Source organism: Hipposideros armiger, unplaced genomic scaffold (assembly GCF_001890085.2).
Source record: "Hipposideros armiger isolate ML-2016 unplaced genomic scaffold, ASM189008v1 scaffold_86, whole genome shotgun sequence".
NCBI classification, from domain to species: Eukaryota; Metazoa; Chordata; class Mammalia; order Chiroptera; family Hipposideridae; genus Hipposideros; species Hipposideros armiger.
The window spans coordinates 3,271,210-3,291,094 of NW_017731436.1; the positions used below are offsets into that span (position 1 = coordinate 3,271,210).

The window sequence follows — 19,885 nt, forward strand, 5'->3', positions numbered from 1 at the left end:
CGATAAGGTAGACTTCATTAAAATGAAAAACTCTGCTCCATGCAGCATACTGTTAAGAGAAGGAAAAGATAAGCCTCAGACCGGGAGAAAATATTTTCAAAACACATATCAGATAAGGGACTTGTTTCCAAAATATACAAAACTCAATAATAAGAAAACAAACAATCTAATTAAAAAGTGGGCAAAATATCTGAACAGACACTTTACCAAAAAAAGATGTACAACTGGTAAGTAAGTATATGAAAAGATGTTCAACATCATGTTTCATTAGGGAACTATAAATTAAAACAATAATATACCACTATACGCCTATTAGAATAACTAAAATTTAAAACATGACAACACCAGATGCTGGCAAGGATGTGGAGCAGCAGGAACTCTCATTCATTGTAGGTGGGAAGGCAAAGTGGTAAAGACACTTTGGAAGACAGCGTGGCAGTTTCTTACAAACTAAAAATACTCTTAACCGTACATTTCAGCAATTGCAATCCTAGGTATTTATCCAAATGAATTGAAAGCTTATAGCCACAAAATGTTATAGCCACAGAATGTTATAGCACCATTATTCATAATTGCCAAAACTTGGAAGCAACCAAGATGTCCTTCAGCAGGTGAATGGGTCAATAAACTGTGGTCCATCCAGACAATGGAATATTATTCACCAATAAAAAGAAATGTGCTCTCAAGCCATGAAAAGGTATGGAAGAAACTTAAAAATGTGTATTACTAAGTGAAAAAAGCCAATCTGAAAAGGCAACATACTGTATGATTCTAACTATTTGACCTTCTGGCAAAGGCAAAATAATAGAGACCAAAAAAAAAAAAATCAGGGATTCTCAGTGGGGCAGGAAGAGAGGGAGGAACAGGTGGAGCATGGGATTTTTAGGTAGTGGCGTTATTCTGTATGATATTGTATGGTGGATACATGACATGAGGCATTTGTCAGAATCCATAGAACTGCATACCATCAAAGAGAACCCTAATATAAACTATGGTCTCTTATTAATATAATCTCTCAATATTGGTTTTTCAACTTTAACAAATATACCACCACTAACGCAAGATGTTGATAATATCTTGTCATTATGAACTCTATTATAATACTATAACTATAACTGTGTTTGGGTGGGATAGGAACTCTGCGCTTTCTGCTCAACTTTTCTGTAACCTGCAACTGCTTTTTAAAAATAAACTCTATTAAAAAAACAATCAGGTGCCGGACAAAATAACCTTATCGATATTTGGTATGCAGAGAATATCAGTGATCACTACAAAAAATACAGATGGCTAGGAATCGATGATTCTCTTTAACTGTCAAAAAGGAGGCTTCTGTTTCTGCCTGGCCTGTGCTCTTCAGTGGTTGTAAATGGGATAATATATAATAAATGTTGCATGTTTTAAACAAAGTTGAAATATGTGGCACCCTTTGTACAGGTTGCAAATACAGAGTCCAAGTGCCATGCGCTCATTGAGCAGCATTATCAAAATGATTGCCGGCCAGAGCTAAAGTTTATAGGTGAAGTGCATTTCTTTAAAAGTCAGCTCGAGATAAACTTCGTTAATGATTGAACCTCTCCTGATGTTTCACCTCTCCAACTCTAGGTCAAGGTTTTAAATGGCATTTGTGACAAAACAATCCGCTCCACCACGGACCATGTTATGAGCCAGTGTGCCTGCCTGGAGGAAGTAAAGTTATCAAACATTAAGCCCGGGGAAGGCCTGGTAAGAATTCTAACAGCACGTATTTGTTTTTAAATAATAGCACATCGTCATTTATTCAAGTTTCTCCAGCCCCTCCCATAATTCCTTGTTGCTCTCACTGTAATTCTGAATAGCATTAAATTAGGCTGTCTTCCACCACGTAGTTAGAAATTTACTGTCTTGAGCTGTTGACATACTTTATGTCTTCAAAGTATAAAAATAAGCACAATTTTAAAACTGTACATTCATATCTTGAAGGAATTATCGTAACAGTTTTATTTTTAGGACTTCGCAATGGAAGGAACTATAAAACATTTATACAAAGGAAAGATGGTCTCTGGGTACATAACAACATCTGCTCTGAATAAATCTCTGTTAGCTCTTAGGGAGAAGATGAGGAGAGGCTCCTTGGAAGAAATTATTCTGAAAAAGGGTCAGAAATGTTTCATTAGTAAGGAATGAACTCAAGGATGAGAAACCCTGAGAGCACCTACAGGTAGTTACCTAGCTACCGAGGTCAGTGCCCAGATACCTAGCTCCCCCAGTCCTTAGCACGCAGCCAATGAGATTAATTTGCTGCAATGTAAGTGAAGAAGCTGTGAGGCCCACTGATAAACTCAGAGGCTTTGAGTCAAGGTTGACATCTCAGCTCTCCAGTGACTTAACCGCTTGATGTGTCAATTTCCTCATCCGTCAAAACTGAATAATAATAATGGCCTCCCAGGGTTGCTGAAAGTGTGAATTTAGATGATGGATGCTGAGCGCCAGATGCTGGACTGCACAGGACATGTGTGGCGACTGGTGGCCGCAGCTGCTGTAGCTACTATTGAGGAGGGGCGCGCCCACCATGTAGGTCGCTGTGGGGAGACATCAAGACGGCCTCTGCTCTCAGACAGGAAAACAAAAGCAGCCAAATGTTGACGAGCCTGCATTCGTTGTCAGCAGAAGTGTGCACACAGAGGCTGCTCAGCTTCAAAGTAAACGATGGATTGTAATAGATTCGATGGAGAAGGCTTCTGGGAGCTGAGCCTATAGTCATGTGGGAGCAGAGAAATGGCCTGCGTGGGCAGGAACGGCGTTGCCATTTCGGGTGGTAACGTTGTACAGGCAAGTGGCCAGGGAAGAGGAGTGCCGCCTGGAGGGAGAAGCTGGTTGCTCTGGCAGGGAAGGGAGCTGGAAGGGAGAGGAGGAGGGAGAACGCTGAAGGTGTCATATGTGAGGAGACTCTCAGCACAGGGTAGTGTAGGGCCAAGTTCAGCGTCAACGTGATTTTTCAGGAGAATGCGTTATTGTGATATGGATACCAGGGCGAGCAGCTACTCTTTGCACGATCTACTTTTGCTGTCTTTCCTCATCTTTTTTTTAAAGATTTTATTGGGAAATTGGGGGAGGGGAATAGCCAAGTTGTTGTCCTTCAATCTTAGTTGCGGAGGGCACAGCTAGCTCAGCACCAAGTCCAGTCTCCATTCGGCCACCTTTTGGCAGCTCACAGCCGCTCAGCTCAAGGTGCCATGTTCAATCTTAGTTGTCGGTGGGCGCAGCCCACCATCCCATGCAGGAGTCGAACTGGCAACCTTGTTGTTAGGAGCACGTGCTCTCACCAGCTGAGCCATTCTGCCACCTGTTGGCAGCTCAGCGGCAGCTCAGCTCAGGCGCAGCTCACTGGCCCATGTGGGAATCAAACCGGCAACCCTGTTGCTCGGAGCTCATGCTCTTAACCAGCTGAGCCACTTGGCTGGCCCCGTGTCTTTCCTCATCTTATACAAGTTTAATAAGCACTTTTTATACATGATGTGCCAGAGTACAGAAATGTCTTTTTGATGATAGGGCCCTCGCCTCTGAGCTTGCTTAATCAGGCCTTTTAGGAAGGAGCACATTTATCTTATGCTTCCCTTAAAAGGGAAGGGTGCCTGTTTCTAATTTATTTCCTGTGTTGTGCTGTTTAACCACCTTCGTTCATACATCCTGGTCTGGATTGTGAGTGGCTTGAATAAGTCATCCTGCCATGACTACTGATACCAAATTTAACTGAATGTATTGTGTCACTAGATAAAGAGATGGCCAGAAGAGAGCAGCCCTTGTCTGAAAGGCCTCATTCATTCTGCAGGGCTGAGAAGATCCCTCCCGAGTCCCCAGAGTTATGGCAAAATTCGGTGTGCCTGGCACACAAATGACAATAGCAAAGAGATCTCGCTTCTGATTTCTTTCACTAGTATTTCGGTTTGTTTCGTTCCCCTTCACCTGTCCTTGGATCTTGTTTCAGTGTTTCAGGAGGCTTAAAAATGAGTAGCGTTCTGCAGGGGCTGCCTTTAATGTTTTATAAGTTCAAGTCGCACTTGGTGGCTGTATGTCTACATGTTGGCGTAGAGGTAACATATTTGTGACTCACTCTAGGGCATGTACATCAAATCAACCTATGATGGCTTGCACGTGATTACTGGAACCACCGAGAACGTAAGTGCCTGTTCGTTAAATGTAAAAGGTATTGGGTGTTTAAACAAATTTGGCACAGAGTCCCCATACTTTTCATTTAAATGTATGCATGCTGTTTTATTACCCTGATTGAGAGCGTGGGTGCCTGTTTTGTTTATGTCTGTTGCTAGCACACTGCTTATCACCAGCTGTTCTCAATTTATTATTTAAATTGTCCTTTATTGCGCTACCTTGCCCAGTTTTTCACCCCCACCCTTGTGTTAATTATTCCTTTGGCGCCCCAGAAGTGTTAATCCATAAAAACAAAAACAATGATCCCTTTGCTGTTGAGAATCACTCTTATAAGAACTGAAACTGTTAGCCAAATGTGTAAAATATCATTTTTGTTTGTCTAATGGAATTTATGTATGTCACTGGAGCAACTATTTTGGGATTTTTGCATGACATAGATTCTTTTTATAGAGTTGTAGTTCATAATATTTGGCATGATATTGAAATTTAGGTCCCCTTCCCCTCTAATTCTTTGAATACAAAAAGCAGGGCTGTTTCTACTGTGAGACACTTTGTACACTGTTCTCTTTCTTTTGGAAATTCTGCTACATGAAAGGTGTGTCTATAGCCCTTCAAACGTTTTGAATTTCTGAAAAGTAGAGCTAATTGAGTGCTTTCTTTTTGCAAGCAACCTACAATATGGCAGCTTTTAAATGACATTGATAGGAAGCTTAAAATGTTTGAATAACTTCCAGGATCTATGTAAAGGAAACATGTGTCTGTGGAATTAATCTACTGTTTGATCAACTAAGACAAGAGGAAATAATTCCTTAAAATAGAAGAAATTTGGTACCTACTTTTCTAACCTGTTTGGTGAAAATTTGTGTTGAATTTTGAGCTTCAGCTGCTAGGTCTTTTAATAAAATAAAATGACATGATCTTTGATGAGGGTTTGCTATACACACTTGATTTTTGTAGTAAGACAAAAATGACATTGCTTAAGGCAATCAATGAATTATAAAGAAGTTGTGTGGTCCTGACAGATGAATGAGTAGAAGATGGTAGTGTCTTTCAGCATTCGTTGTTGATCAGCAATGAGAATACACTCAGCTCTGCCTGGAATTTTTATATCACCTCACCTGAGAGGCAATAGCAGCACAGGAAGCTCTGCTTTTAGGCCGGGGATGGTGTAAAAGAAAAAATGCATAATGCATTACACAGTTCACCCTTTATTCTTGTCATAGACATATTCTATTTAAGCTGGACCATGACAAGAACGAACATACACACGTAGTAGCCACCCAGTGTATTATTTTGGAGTTGGAAGGATGGTGAATGTCATTTATCTTTTTTGTTTATTTATTATTATTATTTTTCTAAAGTAGTAAAAGAGCAGTTTATTAGAAGAGAAATTACACTCCAAAGAGTTTGTAGCAGGCTGAGAAAAAACAGCTCAAAAGGCCTTATTTCAATTTTTAGAGTAGAAATTTTGCATCTGGCAATTTGGTGATTGCCTGAACAACCAGACCTGTGTGGTTCTAGACTCTCGCTGGTCTTCTTGAAGCAATTGCAGTCCTGGGAAAATGTGAACACTAATAGAGCTATCAGAAGGCACACAGATTTCTCCTTTTCAAAACACACCCTCCCCCCCCCCCAGTTTTATTTTAAAGATGAGAGTTGAATGAGAGACTAAACAAGCTGCTTTGAATCAAGTGAAATGACTGTCAAATGTAATGATACATTTCCTAGAATTCCTACCAGACTGAAAAAGACTTTGGTGAGAGATTCAGGGTTGACCCGAATGTAGTTGACCCTGGAGGTCCCAGAAAGGACTGTGCATAAGTCATCCCAGAGGAAGATGGTTTCCATCCAGTTAGAGACCAACAAAAGGAAAACTTGTCGTATTGCCTCTGGTCATCCATTTGAAAATGTCACTCATCCTGTCAGTACGCGCGAAACGTGCTGAACACTTGCTAAGTCTCATAGATCAGGGTGGGAAGTTAGGTAAGAGCTCATTTCTCATGGGATTAACCTGGTTGTTTTATGTTTCATTCTGGATATTTTACACTTAAATGGCAGAAGAAAATGCCATCCCCAGGAAAGCTTTGCAGCTATCACTGAAGGTTGCTAAGACTTCAGAGTCATAATGTCTTCATGGAAGCCCAGTGTGGTGGGTGGTAGTGGATGGAAATCACACATTGCATTGCCAAGCCAGTTGTCTCCATAGTCCTCTGTCTTGGATTCTAGGCTGAAGCAATGCCAGAGGCCATCTCAGTCCTCTGGTCCCTTTTTTTTTTTTTTGAGGTTATCTGAGAAGCCAAGATCATTCCAAGGTCAGATTAAACAATATCTAGAGATCCTTCTCTATCTGGCTTCTTTTTTTGGTGATGCTCAAGACCTTGACAGGAGCCTCGACAAGATCCCATCCGTTGAGGGGATGAGGTGGGAATTAGATTAGCCTTGGAAGAATGGATCCATTCTTCTCCAGGTCATCACCCTTCTACCCCAAACCAAAACCAGCGTCATTTTTCAGTAGCCTGGCTCATGGTGAAGACAGGCAAGAGGCAGTGTCCTAGGGAGAATTTTGGTATCAAGGTCTCCCTTTACCAGTGTTCTGCCAAGCACAACTCTTAATCACTTGGTAGGACATTTGAGAAATGAATGCATGAGGAGCCTAAGGAAAGGAAGTCAATTCAGGACACTGGGGATTTTTTTTTTTTTTTAAAGACTGCACATCTGTAAATAGGGCTTCCTGGCCTCAGGGCCATCTTTTATAATGTGAAGCCGACCATAAATATCCTTAGCCCAGGAAGATTAACTGGAAAACTAGGAGTTCAGTATCTGACACACAGAATCGAAAAGGAGCATATATATATATATATATATATATATATATATATATATATATATATATATATATATATATATATATGTTGTTTTTTTGTTTTTTTCTTTTTAAGTGTCTAAGAGAGAGATTTGAGTTAGGTCATCTCCCTGTGGCACCCTTGATACTAGTCTCTCAGGTGAGGCACTGCTGGTTGTTATGGCGGCAGGTTAAATGTTGTTAAAAAATAACAGTCACACCTCTGCTTTGTGTTGGACCTAGATAAATCCGTGGGAATGTCTCTACAGTTTAATGTCGCTTGCTCACTTCTTGTTGAGCCTGTCACAACAGTTGAGTGAGAAAAATTCAGCAAGCGTATCTTGACTTTAATTGCTACCCCGTCACCATGTTCAAAGGTGCTATTTTTTTTTTGAGGATAGTTATAAATTGAAGATTCAGCCAGTTATATAAGTTACCACATAAAATATTCTGGCCTAGATAACATTCGATTGTAATTTGAAATCAAAGATTTATCCTTTCCTTGTCTTTTGCTCATGAACTAGCTTAGTCATAAAGATTTCTAGTGTGACTAGATGAACAAGAATGCTATGGGCAAAATGTTTGATAAATATATTACATTAATATATCTATATATACACACATGTGAATATACCTGTATTTATATCTGTTTGCAAATTTGTAGCAAAGCATTATTTGGGATAACAAAGTCATCTGGAAGTTTGTTTTGTTATTGAAAAATACATTTGTTTTTTAATTCAACCTGAAATGGAAAAATTTTAAATTCATTTTCTCTAAAGAAATACAATTTCAATTTTCACCATCTGTCTATTTTAATAGCATGTGATAAATGAAAAGCAAGGTTGAGTAAAAAGAAGATTTAGTTTTAATAATTGCTTAGAAGGAAACGGGATGACAGTTACAATGATGGCCTTTACATGTTAAACAGTTGGTAAGCTTCTACGAGATTAATTTTGTTAAGGGTTTATATATATTTTTTAGATGAACCAGTGGCTTTTATCAGCTCATCACTGTTGACAGTGTGTCCCACTCTTTCTGATAGGGGAGATGAGCTCGGCTGTTCTAACTGACAGATTATCTGTTATAACAGACCACTAATAAACGAGCAGGGGTCGGCAAACTTTTGAGACGGGAGAGCCGCCAGGGGTCAGCAAACTGCAGCTCGCAAGCTGTGGCTCTGAAGTCAAATTGAAAATGAAAATAAAACTGTCATAGTTTCAGGTATAAAATTTTTAAAGGATATTGTTCACATAGTGGTGATTATGTAAAAATATATTTATGGCTCTTGAATAATTTTTAAATTGTTGTGAGGGACAGGAGTGGATCTTCCAGGGGTCGGCAAACTTTTGAGACGGAATGTACCCAAAGAGCCTCATGTGGCTTGTGAGCCGCAGTTTGCCGACCCCTGAGCTAGCTAGCACAGGTATCCGTATGTCAAGTTCTGCACACTACGTAGACTCAGCAAACTCACATACACTTTGTAATATTTCTTGAGAAAATTATATTTCCATTGCTCATTGTCTACGGAAGATAGAAGGAAGAAGAAATGGAAGCAGAAAGAAATAGAAGGTCGAAACCTAAGACAGATCTCTGTTTGTTTCTAATAGTCTCCTGCGGACAAATCTCAGAAGATTCACGCTGGTGATGAAGTCATTCAGGTTAATCGGCAAACGGTGGTGAGTTTCTCCTTGAGACTTAAGACCCAATATTACCCTCTAGAACTTTTGACTAAACCCAACACCATTTTGCTTGAATTTTTAAAATTTGCTGTGTATATCTAATTTTCCATAAGTTTAAGCAGTACTACTGTGAACATACTTGGATTTGTCTGTTTGTGTCCACCTGTTTGCTCACAACTGGTTTCCCTGAGATATATTCATCGGTTTGATTTTTCCTTATTCATGAGTGAGCCCCCTCTCCTCATTTTCTTTCTTTGAAGGTGGGCTGGCAGCTAAAAAACCTGGTGATAAAATTGAGAGAGAATCCCACTGAAGTTGTATTGCTGCTTAAGAAGCGCCCCACAGGTTCTTTCCACTTAACTCCTGCTCCCCTGAAAAACCTACGGTGGAAGCCGCCTCTTGTGCAGGTATCTGGTCTATTTCCACTCTCTCCGTAAGCATTCTTTTGGTATCCGTGCATGAACAATGTCAAAAGTCTGCGTGAGCTCCAAAAAGAAAGATGAAAAAATAGGAAGGAGATTGGTTTCAGGGGTTTGTGTACGCATAATTTTCCTATTATCCTACTGATATGAAAATATACATTCTAGATTTGCATTGAACAGTATGGCAGCCACTCGCCACACGTGGCTATTTAAATGAAATGAAAGGTTCCGTTCCTCAGTCTCACTAGCCACATTTCAGCTTGGCAGCCACATAGGGCTAGTGGCTGCCATCACTTCAGAAAGTTCATTCTAGTCCTCCTTTCTTCATTTTAAATGCCCACTCATATAAATGTATCCACTTTGCACACTAACCTTAGAGAGACCACGTGGGGTTGAGTCCTTGGCCCTGGTTTACCAAGGTGGGCTCAGGACAGTGGGAATAATCCATCTGGTGGTGAGCAGGTGGTTCTTTGTTATCACTATTGTTCGGGCATTGTTTAGAATTGCCAGCCTTGGGTGATACTGAGTTTATTATTTAAATTCTCTACAAACAGTCTGCTCCTTTACTGCCTGCACCTGGGTAGTCCGTGCTCCCTGACCAATGCTCTGTGATGCCATCGGCCCTTAGTGCTTATTTTCTAAACCATGGATGAAAAGCAGTGACATTTTAATGCTCTTTTGTAAGATTGAGATTGCAATTTATATGTAACGGTCTGTGATTTTACTGGCCATCTTCAAATGGCAGGAACCTCAGGCCATCGATTTGGACACTTCCTGATGCACAGAGCACTGGAAATACGCCTACCTGTGTACCTTGGTGGAGGGTGCAGCAAGGAGGAGCACGGAGTTAAAATCGCTTTTTAAATAATAACTGAGTGTATCGATCAAACCCCAGCTGCTTCTGTTTGCATTGCTCGGTGCAGGTGTGACATCTTTAAAATTGGGGGGAATTCTCTGAAGGTGTTACTTTGCATCATAGACATCTTAATTCATCTTCATAAATACTTAATTCAGTAGTTGCTGCACGCTCGCTCTGCCTGCTGCCCGGTGTAAGTGTTGGGCTCTGAAGAAGGGTGGTGAGGGTGGGCTGGGAAGGTGAAGGCGCCTCTTCCCGTGGAGGTGACCCCCAAAGGTGTTCTGCTCTCATCCCCACTTTAGAGCCTAGAAGGCAAGGTGGGATTTGACAGACAGCACAGAGGAGATGGACGCAGTTCTTTAGACACATGCCCTCAAACCGTGTATGTGCTGCCATCAGGGAAAGGTGGTGTCTTGGGCAAGGTTTCCTAGAGGCAGCACCGGTGGCAGATTCTTGTGAGAGTGATTTTTGAGAGTGTGTATGCTTCAGGTAAGACTTGTGAGGGAGGGAGGGAGGCAGAATAAGCAGGAGGAAGCCAGTGAGGTGGTGTCTCAGGTAAAGTCTAGCCTTGGCTTGTTGTACAGGTGCTAATCAGAGAGCGACAGGCTCCGGTAGCTGTATTTAGGGGGGCAGGTGTCAGCTGAGGGTTATTCCCCAGAGAAGGGGACAGCTATGAGCTTTCAGCAACTGACACTCATGGCAGCTGGGTTCGCCGGCTGACAGAGGGGCTGTGAGTATTTGGGCACCACAGTCCTGCAGGTATATGTAGATGAGACCCTCCCAAGGCGGAGGGCAGGAGAGAAGGCTGGGGGGCTGAGACCATACAGAGTGCCAGGCTAAGGAGCATGGAATTCATCCCACAGCTAATAGGTCGACAGTTGTTTTTTAACAGTAATACCTGCACTAATTGGCTAGAGCTGCTGTAATAAAGAACCACAGACTGAGGGGCTAAAACAAAATTTATTCTCTCACAATTTTGGGGGGTTAGAAGTCTGAGATCAAGGTGTTGACAGTGCTGGCTTCCTCTGAGGCCTCTCTCCTTGGCTTGCAGATGGCTGCCTTCTCCCCATGTCTTTACATGGTCTTTTCTCTGTGTGTCTGTGTCCTAATCTCGTCTTCTTATATGGACATCAGTCATATTGGATTAGGGCCCAATCTAATGACGTCATTTTAAGCTTCTTATGTCTTAAAGACCCTATTTCCAAATACAGTTACATTCTGTGATACTGGGGGTTAGGGCTTCAACATAAGAATTTTGAGGGGGGCAGGTCAGAGTTCAGCTGGTGACACTTAATATAAGAGGCTTTAATGTAAGAGGCTATTTAGAAGAAGCATCAAGACTTACAAAGCAGCACAGTATAGTGGTTAGGGGGGGAGCTCAGAGCTAAACCCCTCTGGTTCAAGTCCCAGCTCTGCCACTTATTAACTGTGGGACCTTAGACAAGGGGTTTAATCTTCCTAAGCCTCACTCCTAATTAGTGTTGACTTAAGAGAAAAGGCTTTGGGGTAAGGGATGAGGAAAGCAAGCAGGTGTGAAATGTCACAGTGAAGCCGGGTGGTGATATCCCTGACAGAAATCAGAACTTCAAGAAAGAGCCATTTGGAAGGCAGAGATGATAGGTCTTTCGAGCATCACTGACTTTGAAGTGATAGAGGAAAATTCAAGTAAATGTGTTCAGAAGCTAGGTGAAAATTATTATTTTTTTTTAAAGAAATTTTCATTGGAGAACAGCGTGCTTTTCCAGGACCCATCAGCTCCAAGTTAAGCAGTTGTCTTCAATCTGTTGGGTTGTCAGAAAAGTCATGATGCATTTTTGCAATGAAAAACACAGAAAAAAATACGTCATGACTTTTCTGACAACCCAGTAGTTGTGGAGGGCACAGCTCACTGGCCCATGCGGGAATCGAACCGGCAACCTTGGTGTTATGAGCCTGCATTCTAACCACCTGAGCTAACCAGCCACCCCAAAAATTATTTTTAAGTATAGGCTAAGTTAGTCTCTGACCTCTGGAAACTCACATAAGAAGGGAACAGGTTTTTCTTGGGTTTTATCTACCTCCCTGCCAAGTCCCACTAACTGTGCAGTTAGGGGAAGAGGTGATGGTGAGGAATCAGGTTTTGCTTTTGACCAAGGGAGAGAACTGCCATCAAAATGCAGAGGCCGTTTTACAGCTGAGCTACCACATATTCTCACAACATGTCCAGGATATTTCAGAATATAAACCACAGACGTGCTCAGCCCCGGCCCCCAGGTTGCTCTGCGCGTCTCTCTTCAGGGTTCTTTATGCCTGGGCACCCACCTCTTTTGGGAGGGAGCTTCTTTAATTCTTGTCAACATCATTAGTGTTATCCTGCCACTGTCATGGTTCTGTTTTTAGGTCACAGTCGTGGTAAGTGAGGGTTCTCGACCCAGAAGTAATCATCAGTGTTGAAATTTTTGTTGAGTGCCTGGCCTGGGAAAATGCTCCAGTTTACTTTTCTTCTGCTTACTAAGGGCCTGGATCCTGGCCCCGTGTTTTCAGACATTGTCCAAGATGAACAGAGAGGAGATGTTAATCGATTACATCTTGAGCAGACTTGACAGATGATGCATTGATGGCCAGCATCCAGGATGTGGTGATTACGCTACAGGAGGCTAGAGACTAACCCCGTGTTTCTGCGCCTCGGTGTCTCCCCTGAACACGAGGCTGCTTCCCTGTAAGCACTAGCCGTCCCAGTCCTTCCAAACCTTGGAAACTAGCTCCTGTTGCAGAGACGTTGGGGTCATCCATCACCATCCGGGCTAGATCGGGTTAGGAGCCCAGTGCCTATAGCACAGTTCTCATGTAGTGTGTGCCATTGACCGTCACCAGATATCCTCGTGCTTTGCCTCTGAGATTCCCTTGCTGTTTCTTTGCCAACCAGAAAAAGGTTGTCATTGTTTTTGTTAGTCTGCAGAAAAGATTCTCATATGAGATTTAAAAAAATAGGTCTTTTGACACCAACAGCATAATTAAAATTAAGCTGTGTGGATTTTATATTTTAAAAATTCACTTGTATGTGTGTGTGTGTGTGTGTGTGTGTGTGTGTATAAATGCTAAATTAAACAGCATACATGACAAGCAGTATGCTACGCCCATTACATGTATTATCTCAATTCTGACAGCTATCATGTGTTGGTGCTGTTCTCACCCCCATTTTATTCCCATGTTATAGATGAGGCACAGAGAAGTTCAGTGATTTACCCAGAGATACACAGCTAGTAAGAGGTACAGGGGTTCCCCCTTACCTGTGGTTTCACTTTCTGTGGTTTTAGTTACCCGCAGTTAACCATGTGGTCAACTGTGGTCCAAAAGTGGAGGACTCCTGAAATAAACAACTCATCAGTTTTCATTTGCTCACCTTCTGTGTAGCCTGATGAAATCTCTTGGTGTCCTGCACTCCCTGCCGGGGATGTGAACCATCCCTTTGTCCAGTGTATCCACGTTGTAGACGCTACCTGCCCTTTAGTTCCTTAGTACCTATCTCGGTCATCAGATTGGCTATCAGATATTTTGAGAGAGAGAGAGAGAGAGAGAGAGAGAGAGACCACGTTCAACTTAACGTTTATTACAGTATGTTGTTACAGTTGTCATGTTTTATTATTAGTTATTGTTAGTGTCCTACTGTGCCGAATTTGTAAGTTAAACTTGATTATAGGCATGTATATATAGGAAAAAACATAGTGTATATAGACTTCAGTACTATCGTGGTTTCTGGCAGCTACTGGGGGTCTTGGAATGTATCCCCGTATATAAGTGGGACTGCTGCATAGCCAGGGGTGCATCTACACTGTCCCGAGTCCCGAGCCCATAACTCCTGGTCAGTGGTAGCATGGTTAGTGATTTGTATGCACTAATTCATTTAATCCTCAGTGCAACCCTGTGCAAGAGGTACTGTCCATATGGCTCTGTTCAGAGGAGGAAACTGAGGCACAGGTGTTTAAATTACTTTCTCTGAGCTAGAATTTTACCCGGGCACCTGGCTCCCAAGCCTTCATGTCTCACTATGCATCTAGTCTTTCAGAACTCCGGGTTAGTGCTGAGTGTCTCAAAGAAGAATACAAGTTGACTGATGCTAGTAGATGTAAACATGGGCATGAGCTCGTCCCCTGTGTACACTGGGGCTGCTGCTGGCTTTGGGGCTGCTGCTGGCTTTGGGGAGGGGGAGGTGTGCACCAAGAATAATCTCTGAGGTAACCTCCACCCTTTCACACTTGCTCCCGTTTCAGACCTCGCCTCCTCCCACGACTACCCAGTCCCCTGAAAGCACCATGGATACCTCTCTGAAGAAGAAGCAAGCCATCCTGGATCTTTATATCCCTCCCCCGCCAGCTGTTCCCTACTCTCCCCGGTATGTCAGTGTCCGTTTTCGTGGTGTGTCTGTCTCCTGAGTCCTTGGAGATGCTAAGGGTGGTGTGAAGACCACGAGGAGCTCGAGAGGAAACGTGGCTGAATTCCAGTGTCACAGGGTTGAGTCTTGAAATGGCTGTTCAGAGGTGTGATCCTGGAGTTGGGTGCCGGAGTGGGAGGCATGGATGAAGGCAGTCCATAGCACAGACTTCCAGCTGTAGGATTCCTAAGTTCTGGGCACGTAATAGGCGGCATGGTGCCTGTAGCTCACAATACTGTATTTTTGTATTTGAAAGTTGCTGAGAGAGTAGATCTTAAAAGTTCTCATCACAAGAAAAAAAGAATTTGTAACTATGTGAGGTGATGGATGTGGACTTATTGGGAGTGATCATTTCGCAATATATCTATCTATCTAAAATCATTATGTTGTACATCTTAAACTAATGTCAATTGCATCTCAATGAAATGGGGAAAAAGCGTGATCCTTTAGGGCAGCGGTTCTCAACCTTCCTAATGCCGCGACCCCTTAATACAGTTCCTCAGGTTGTGGTGACCCCCAACCATAAAATTATTTTCGTTGCAACACTATAACTGTAATTTTGCTACTGTTATGACTCGTAATGTAAATATCTTTTTGTTTTCCGATGGTCTTAGGCAACCCCTGTGAAAGGGTCGTTCGACTCCCAAAGGGGTCACGACCCACAGGTTGAGAACCGCTGCTTTAGGGGGAAGTGTAGAAACAGATCCAGGTTTCCTGGGTCCTGAAGCTTTACAGTTTGGTGAGGAAGGGGCTCTTTATGAAAGCAAGTGCTCTTGGGAAATTGTTTTAGCTCCTCCCTGGACATTGCAAGAGGCTGTTTGGTGGTCCTTGAAGTTGAAGTTTCATGAACTACATGGTAAATTCCTCTCTGGGGAGGAGATTAACTGAAGTTATAGCTTTATTTTGCTGAAGGACATGTGTTCTTTATAACACTTAAAAAAACAACAACATGTGAATGTAGGTGTGGGGGCACTATATTTGCACATGCGTGTGTATTTATGTGTATGTGTGTCTATTATAAATTCTTGCAGATCGTTGCTTTCTTAATGGCTATCTGAAATGTTATATGATATAATGAGGATGGTTGTACCAAACGTTATGCAGGGGATGGTTTAGGTATGAAATAGAGGTTTATTTATATCAACTTACATATTTACTGATGCTGGTAAAACTAGAGAATCTGGCTCATTTATTCAACATGAATTTATTTAGCGTTGGGCTGGGTTACACAAAACAGATGGAGTTTTTGTCCCCAGAGAACTGCCAGTGTCTTAGTCAACTGGTCAAGAATAAATTGAGAAATATGTAATTATGCTATACTATTTCATAAGACAAAGTTCAGGCAGAACTTAGAGTGGTATTTTACTTTATAGTGGAGTTTTTCATTTGTTTGTTTGTTGTTGTTGTAAGCTGAACAGTTTGCTTCTAATGTGTTTCTTCTCTGGGCACAAAGAAGAATTAAGGTCATTTTGCTCTTCTTTGAGTCTTGGTTTGCCCAGAACTTATCACAGCATGTAGAGCAGTTACCTTAGGTGGTCAGGGCCATTCTGGTTGCTAGACAGGACTCTTCCCTGAAGTCACAGACCAGGGTCATGTGGCCATGGGATCTTAAGTGTGTTTAAAGTGATAGGTAGTTGCCTTTGCATATGGAAAAGACAGTTTCACCAATGACCAGTGTGGGGGTTTTTCTATCAGAAGCTGTAGTGGGACATCCTCCCCAACCCCCAACCCTGAATGTTCTTATCTGGGTCTCAGTGATGGGTCACAGAAGCAGTGGTTAAAAAAAAAAAAAAAGGATAATGTCCATAGCAAAGGAGACGCGAGACTGGGGCTTTTAAACTATTTGGGGGAGACACACACACACACACACACACACACATTAATGAAGGATATTTTCTGAGGAATGAAAAATGCAAATGGTTACAGAGCATGCGTGGTGAGGTGGTGAGCCATGAAAGTTTTGTGAATGGGGAAGGTGTATGCCAGGTTTAAGCGTGTAGCGCGGGCAGCTGGCTCTCTGGGAACACCACACAGACCAGGCTGATCTTCCAATTGTTTTTGCACCCAGGTGACTCTGTGTCCTGTTTAGTAGTTTTTACAGTGATCATCTCATGGAATTTATTAGATGCAAAAAAATGTAACCAATTGGTAACTGGGACTCAACTGAAATTAATTTTAACTTTTTATTATAGACTGACAGTTAGAAAGAATTAAGGTGGAATGGATGACCCGACTCGACTTCTGCCAGTTTCTGTACTTAGTGCAGGAAATAGACACTCCCCACTAGGGACTATAAAGTCCCCTTTGTCTTTTTTGACAATTTTCAAATCTAAGAACTCCATTACACATCGAGTGTCATCTTTGCTGGACCTTGGCAAAGATGCTCCTCTGGGCATGGGAAAAGTGTCCGACAGATCACACCTTCACTTGTGATTCCTGTAGTAAACAGGCAAATGATGGATAGGACAGCTGTACTGGGAAACCAGGGCTGTCTTTGAAAGGCATATTAGTACCATTTTAAAACATGAAAATTGTTTCATTTTCCCTTATTTAGTCAGATTGTGGTATTTGCTCTCATTTAACAGGATCTCTCTATATTTGACGGGCAACTGGAATTGAGAAAGTAATGCTTTTTCCTGCAGTGGAAAAGGGGATGTACGTTTTCTTATGTATGTCTCCTATAATTCTTCGGTGGGAGAGGATCTCTGTAAGCTACTTCATTATTGCCTACTGTCTTCCAGGGATGAGGACTGGAGTTCTGTTTTTGGAGGACTCAGCAAGTGTACAAAACCATTTCCTGGTCCTAAGGGTTCGGAGTCCCCAAATTCCTTTTTGGACCAGGAAAGTCGAAGACGGAGATTTACCATTGCCGACTCGGATCAGTTGCCTGGCTATTCAGTGGAAACCAGTGTTCTGCCCACAAAAATGAGGCAGAAAACCCCATCTTACGGTGTGTTTCCGAGTGTTTGTTTTGCTCTGCTGTTTGCTGTTCTTCTCTTCCCCACCCCCTTCCTTATTTGGAACCGTTGCATGAATTTGGCAGACTCCAAGGGTAATCCGAGGAAAACATAAACCTCAATGAAATTCTAAGTATGAGACCTTGATTCATCTCTCTAAAGCAGAGCCTTGTTGAGTCATTGCTTTGCCTGGCACCAAAGCCCAGTGGGTGAGATCATATTACAGTTTTAGCTTTCGGAGCCTGGGTTTTAACTTTGGAGTGGCTTTGCTCTGTACACCCACAGACTCAAGTTCAGCACGCCCCTGTCCTGATTGCTTGCTACGGAAATACGATGCTTTAAAATACTTTCCTTATTTTAAAATATGTTACTGCTTCTGCTTAAGTGAGTGTGATATTGTGGGGGTGGTGGTGTATGTTACAAATAAAGGGAAGGATTCTCTTAAGTCCCCAAACTCATCCTCTGTCACTCTTTTTCCCCTCCTCCTGAAGGCAAGCCCCGGCCTTTGTCCATGCCTGCGGATGGGAGCTGGATGGGGATCGTGGACCCTTTTGCCAGACCTCGAGGTCATGGGAAGAAAGGTAAGTTTAAGCAAGTAGCATCAAATAAGGAGTCGGAAGAGCCCGACTCTAGTATTAGCCCTAGTATTATTTATGAATAATAAAGGTATGATAACTGGATAGAGGACTTAGCTTTCTGAGTCCCATCTTTTCATCTGTAAAATCAGGACGGCTGAAGATCTCTCGGATCCTACTTATTTTTGGAGTGGCAGGATTATGCAATCCTAGTTAGTGATTGTAAATCTCCTAATTTAGTAATGTGTGCTTTGAAAAGGCCATAGACAGTAACAGCCCAATTTCTAAACAAGTAGAAAGAAATTATTCATGAAACCATCTCATCCTAAATTTTGTGACTGTTATTGTTGGAGTCTGTTTGATTTTTCAGGACCAGATATGGATTTTTTTCCCCCTTCCAAAATCCTTGTTGTATTAGAGAGTAATTACTGTTGGAAAAGAAATTTGTGTTTAATTCACCCTGGAATCATTTACTGGTTATTACACTGGTGTTGAGGGAAATGTTTATAAATATTATTATTTTTTTTGCCTATTTATTATCGACACTGGCAGGGCATTATAACTTTGCTTTTGCAGTGCTGAAACAAAGCAGGCGAAAAGTTCAAGTTCAGCAGGCCTCAGATAGTAAAAGGAAGAAGAAAAACAGTCTGGAAGCCCTACTGCCAAAGGGATCAACCCTGACATCTCCCTGGGACTTGGTCAATGAAGTTTGTCCCCCAAGTACCCATATCACCTGGACTGTGCTAAGGTGGCAAAGGGAGAAGACACATGTCTAAGGTCCAAGATACCTGTAGTTGACATGTGAAAATCTGTGGAGCAGTCAGCAGGTGGCAGGACTGTCCTTTGCTTAGATCCAGAAATGTCAACATCTTCACTGCCATTCCTTTAGCCTTTTAAGCCCGGATTTAGCCTTTTATTTCTTTTACGTATTGAGAGATGGGGTAGGGTGGGGAGTATGAAATCAGTAAATGGAAACATATTTGAACCCCTGTCCCACTTTCCACATTTTTCTTGTATGATCATTTTAGAATGAAAAAGGTGTCTGCACAATGGGCACTTCAACAATAACAGCTTTTTGGAGACATAACCCACACACCATAAAAACTCACCCTGTTAAAGTGTATAATTGAGTGGTTTTCGTATATTCATAGAGTTGCGTGTCTATCACCACGATCTAATTCTAGAGCATTTTATCATCTCAGAAAGAAATCCCGACCTGTAAGCTGCCACCACACATTCCTTCCTACCCCAACCCCTGGCAACCACTAATCTACTTTCTGTCTCTATGGATTGGCTTATTTTGGACATTTCATATAAATATGTGGCTTTCTGACAATGGGCCCTTTTTGAAAGTATCTTTTCCCCTTTGATTACAAAAGCAAAACAAGTACGTTGAAAAACATGTAGAAGGTATGAGAAAATAAAACTCAACTGTTATTCTGTGTCCCCAACCTAGAAATAATCACTCTGAATGTTTTGTGTATCTTCTTCCTACATATACATATCATACACTTAGAAAAAAATGTGCAGAATGGAAGAAATGGATGGTCAGTAAAACTACGTAAGGTGAATACTATCTAGTACATTTTTTTAAATAGTTGCATTAGTGATCCGTCTTCTGGGGATAGCTCCTGTTTATTCAGTCTGCTATTGTTGGGCATTTCGGTTATTTCTGTTTTTTTCCCTCCAATTGTAAATAATGCTTCAATAAGCACTCTTGTACATAGATCTTTGTACATTTTTAGGAGTGGAATTTCTGGGTGAAATGAATGCTATATGTTGCCAAAGTGATGTGCATTGTAGGTTTCTATTCAGTTTTGTAAACACCCCCAGCCCCATCCCAGGGGGTCTACTGGCGTCCAGGGTAGGGTCATTCTTCTTTGTTTGGAAATGTCCCAAGCATTGCAGAACATTAAAGTTTTTGGACCCCGTCCATTAAAGGTGAATAGTGCCTGCCCTTTCGTTCAGGGTGACAACTGAAGGCACCCCCACCTTTC

General features: G+C 41.9%; 1 protein-coding gene across 2 annotated transcripts in view; it reads left to right on the forward strand.

Annotated features, from left to right (window-relative positions):
- Positions 1-19,885, forward strand: part of CNKSR3 (CNKSR family member 3) — a 96,929-nt gene that overhangs the window by 69,573 nt on the left and 7,471 nt on the right. For both annotated transcript variants that reach the window (XM_019644165.1, XM_019644166.1), the window contains 7 exons: positions 1,603-1,722; positions 4,096-4,155; positions 8,596-8,664; positions 8,928-9,074; positions 14,196-14,317; positions 17,098-17,306; positions 17,805-17,894. In XM_019644165.1, the coding sequence (XP_019499710.1) occupies positions 1,603-1,722; positions 4,096-4,155; positions 8,596-8,664; positions 8,928-9,074; positions 14,196-14,317; positions 17,098-17,306; positions 17,805-17,894 (817 nt within the window). The remainder of the gene's footprint in view (positions 1-1,602; positions 1,723-4,095; positions 4,156-8,595; positions 8,665-8,927; positions 9,075-14,195; positions 14,318-17,097; positions 17,307-17,804; positions 17,895-19,885) is intronic.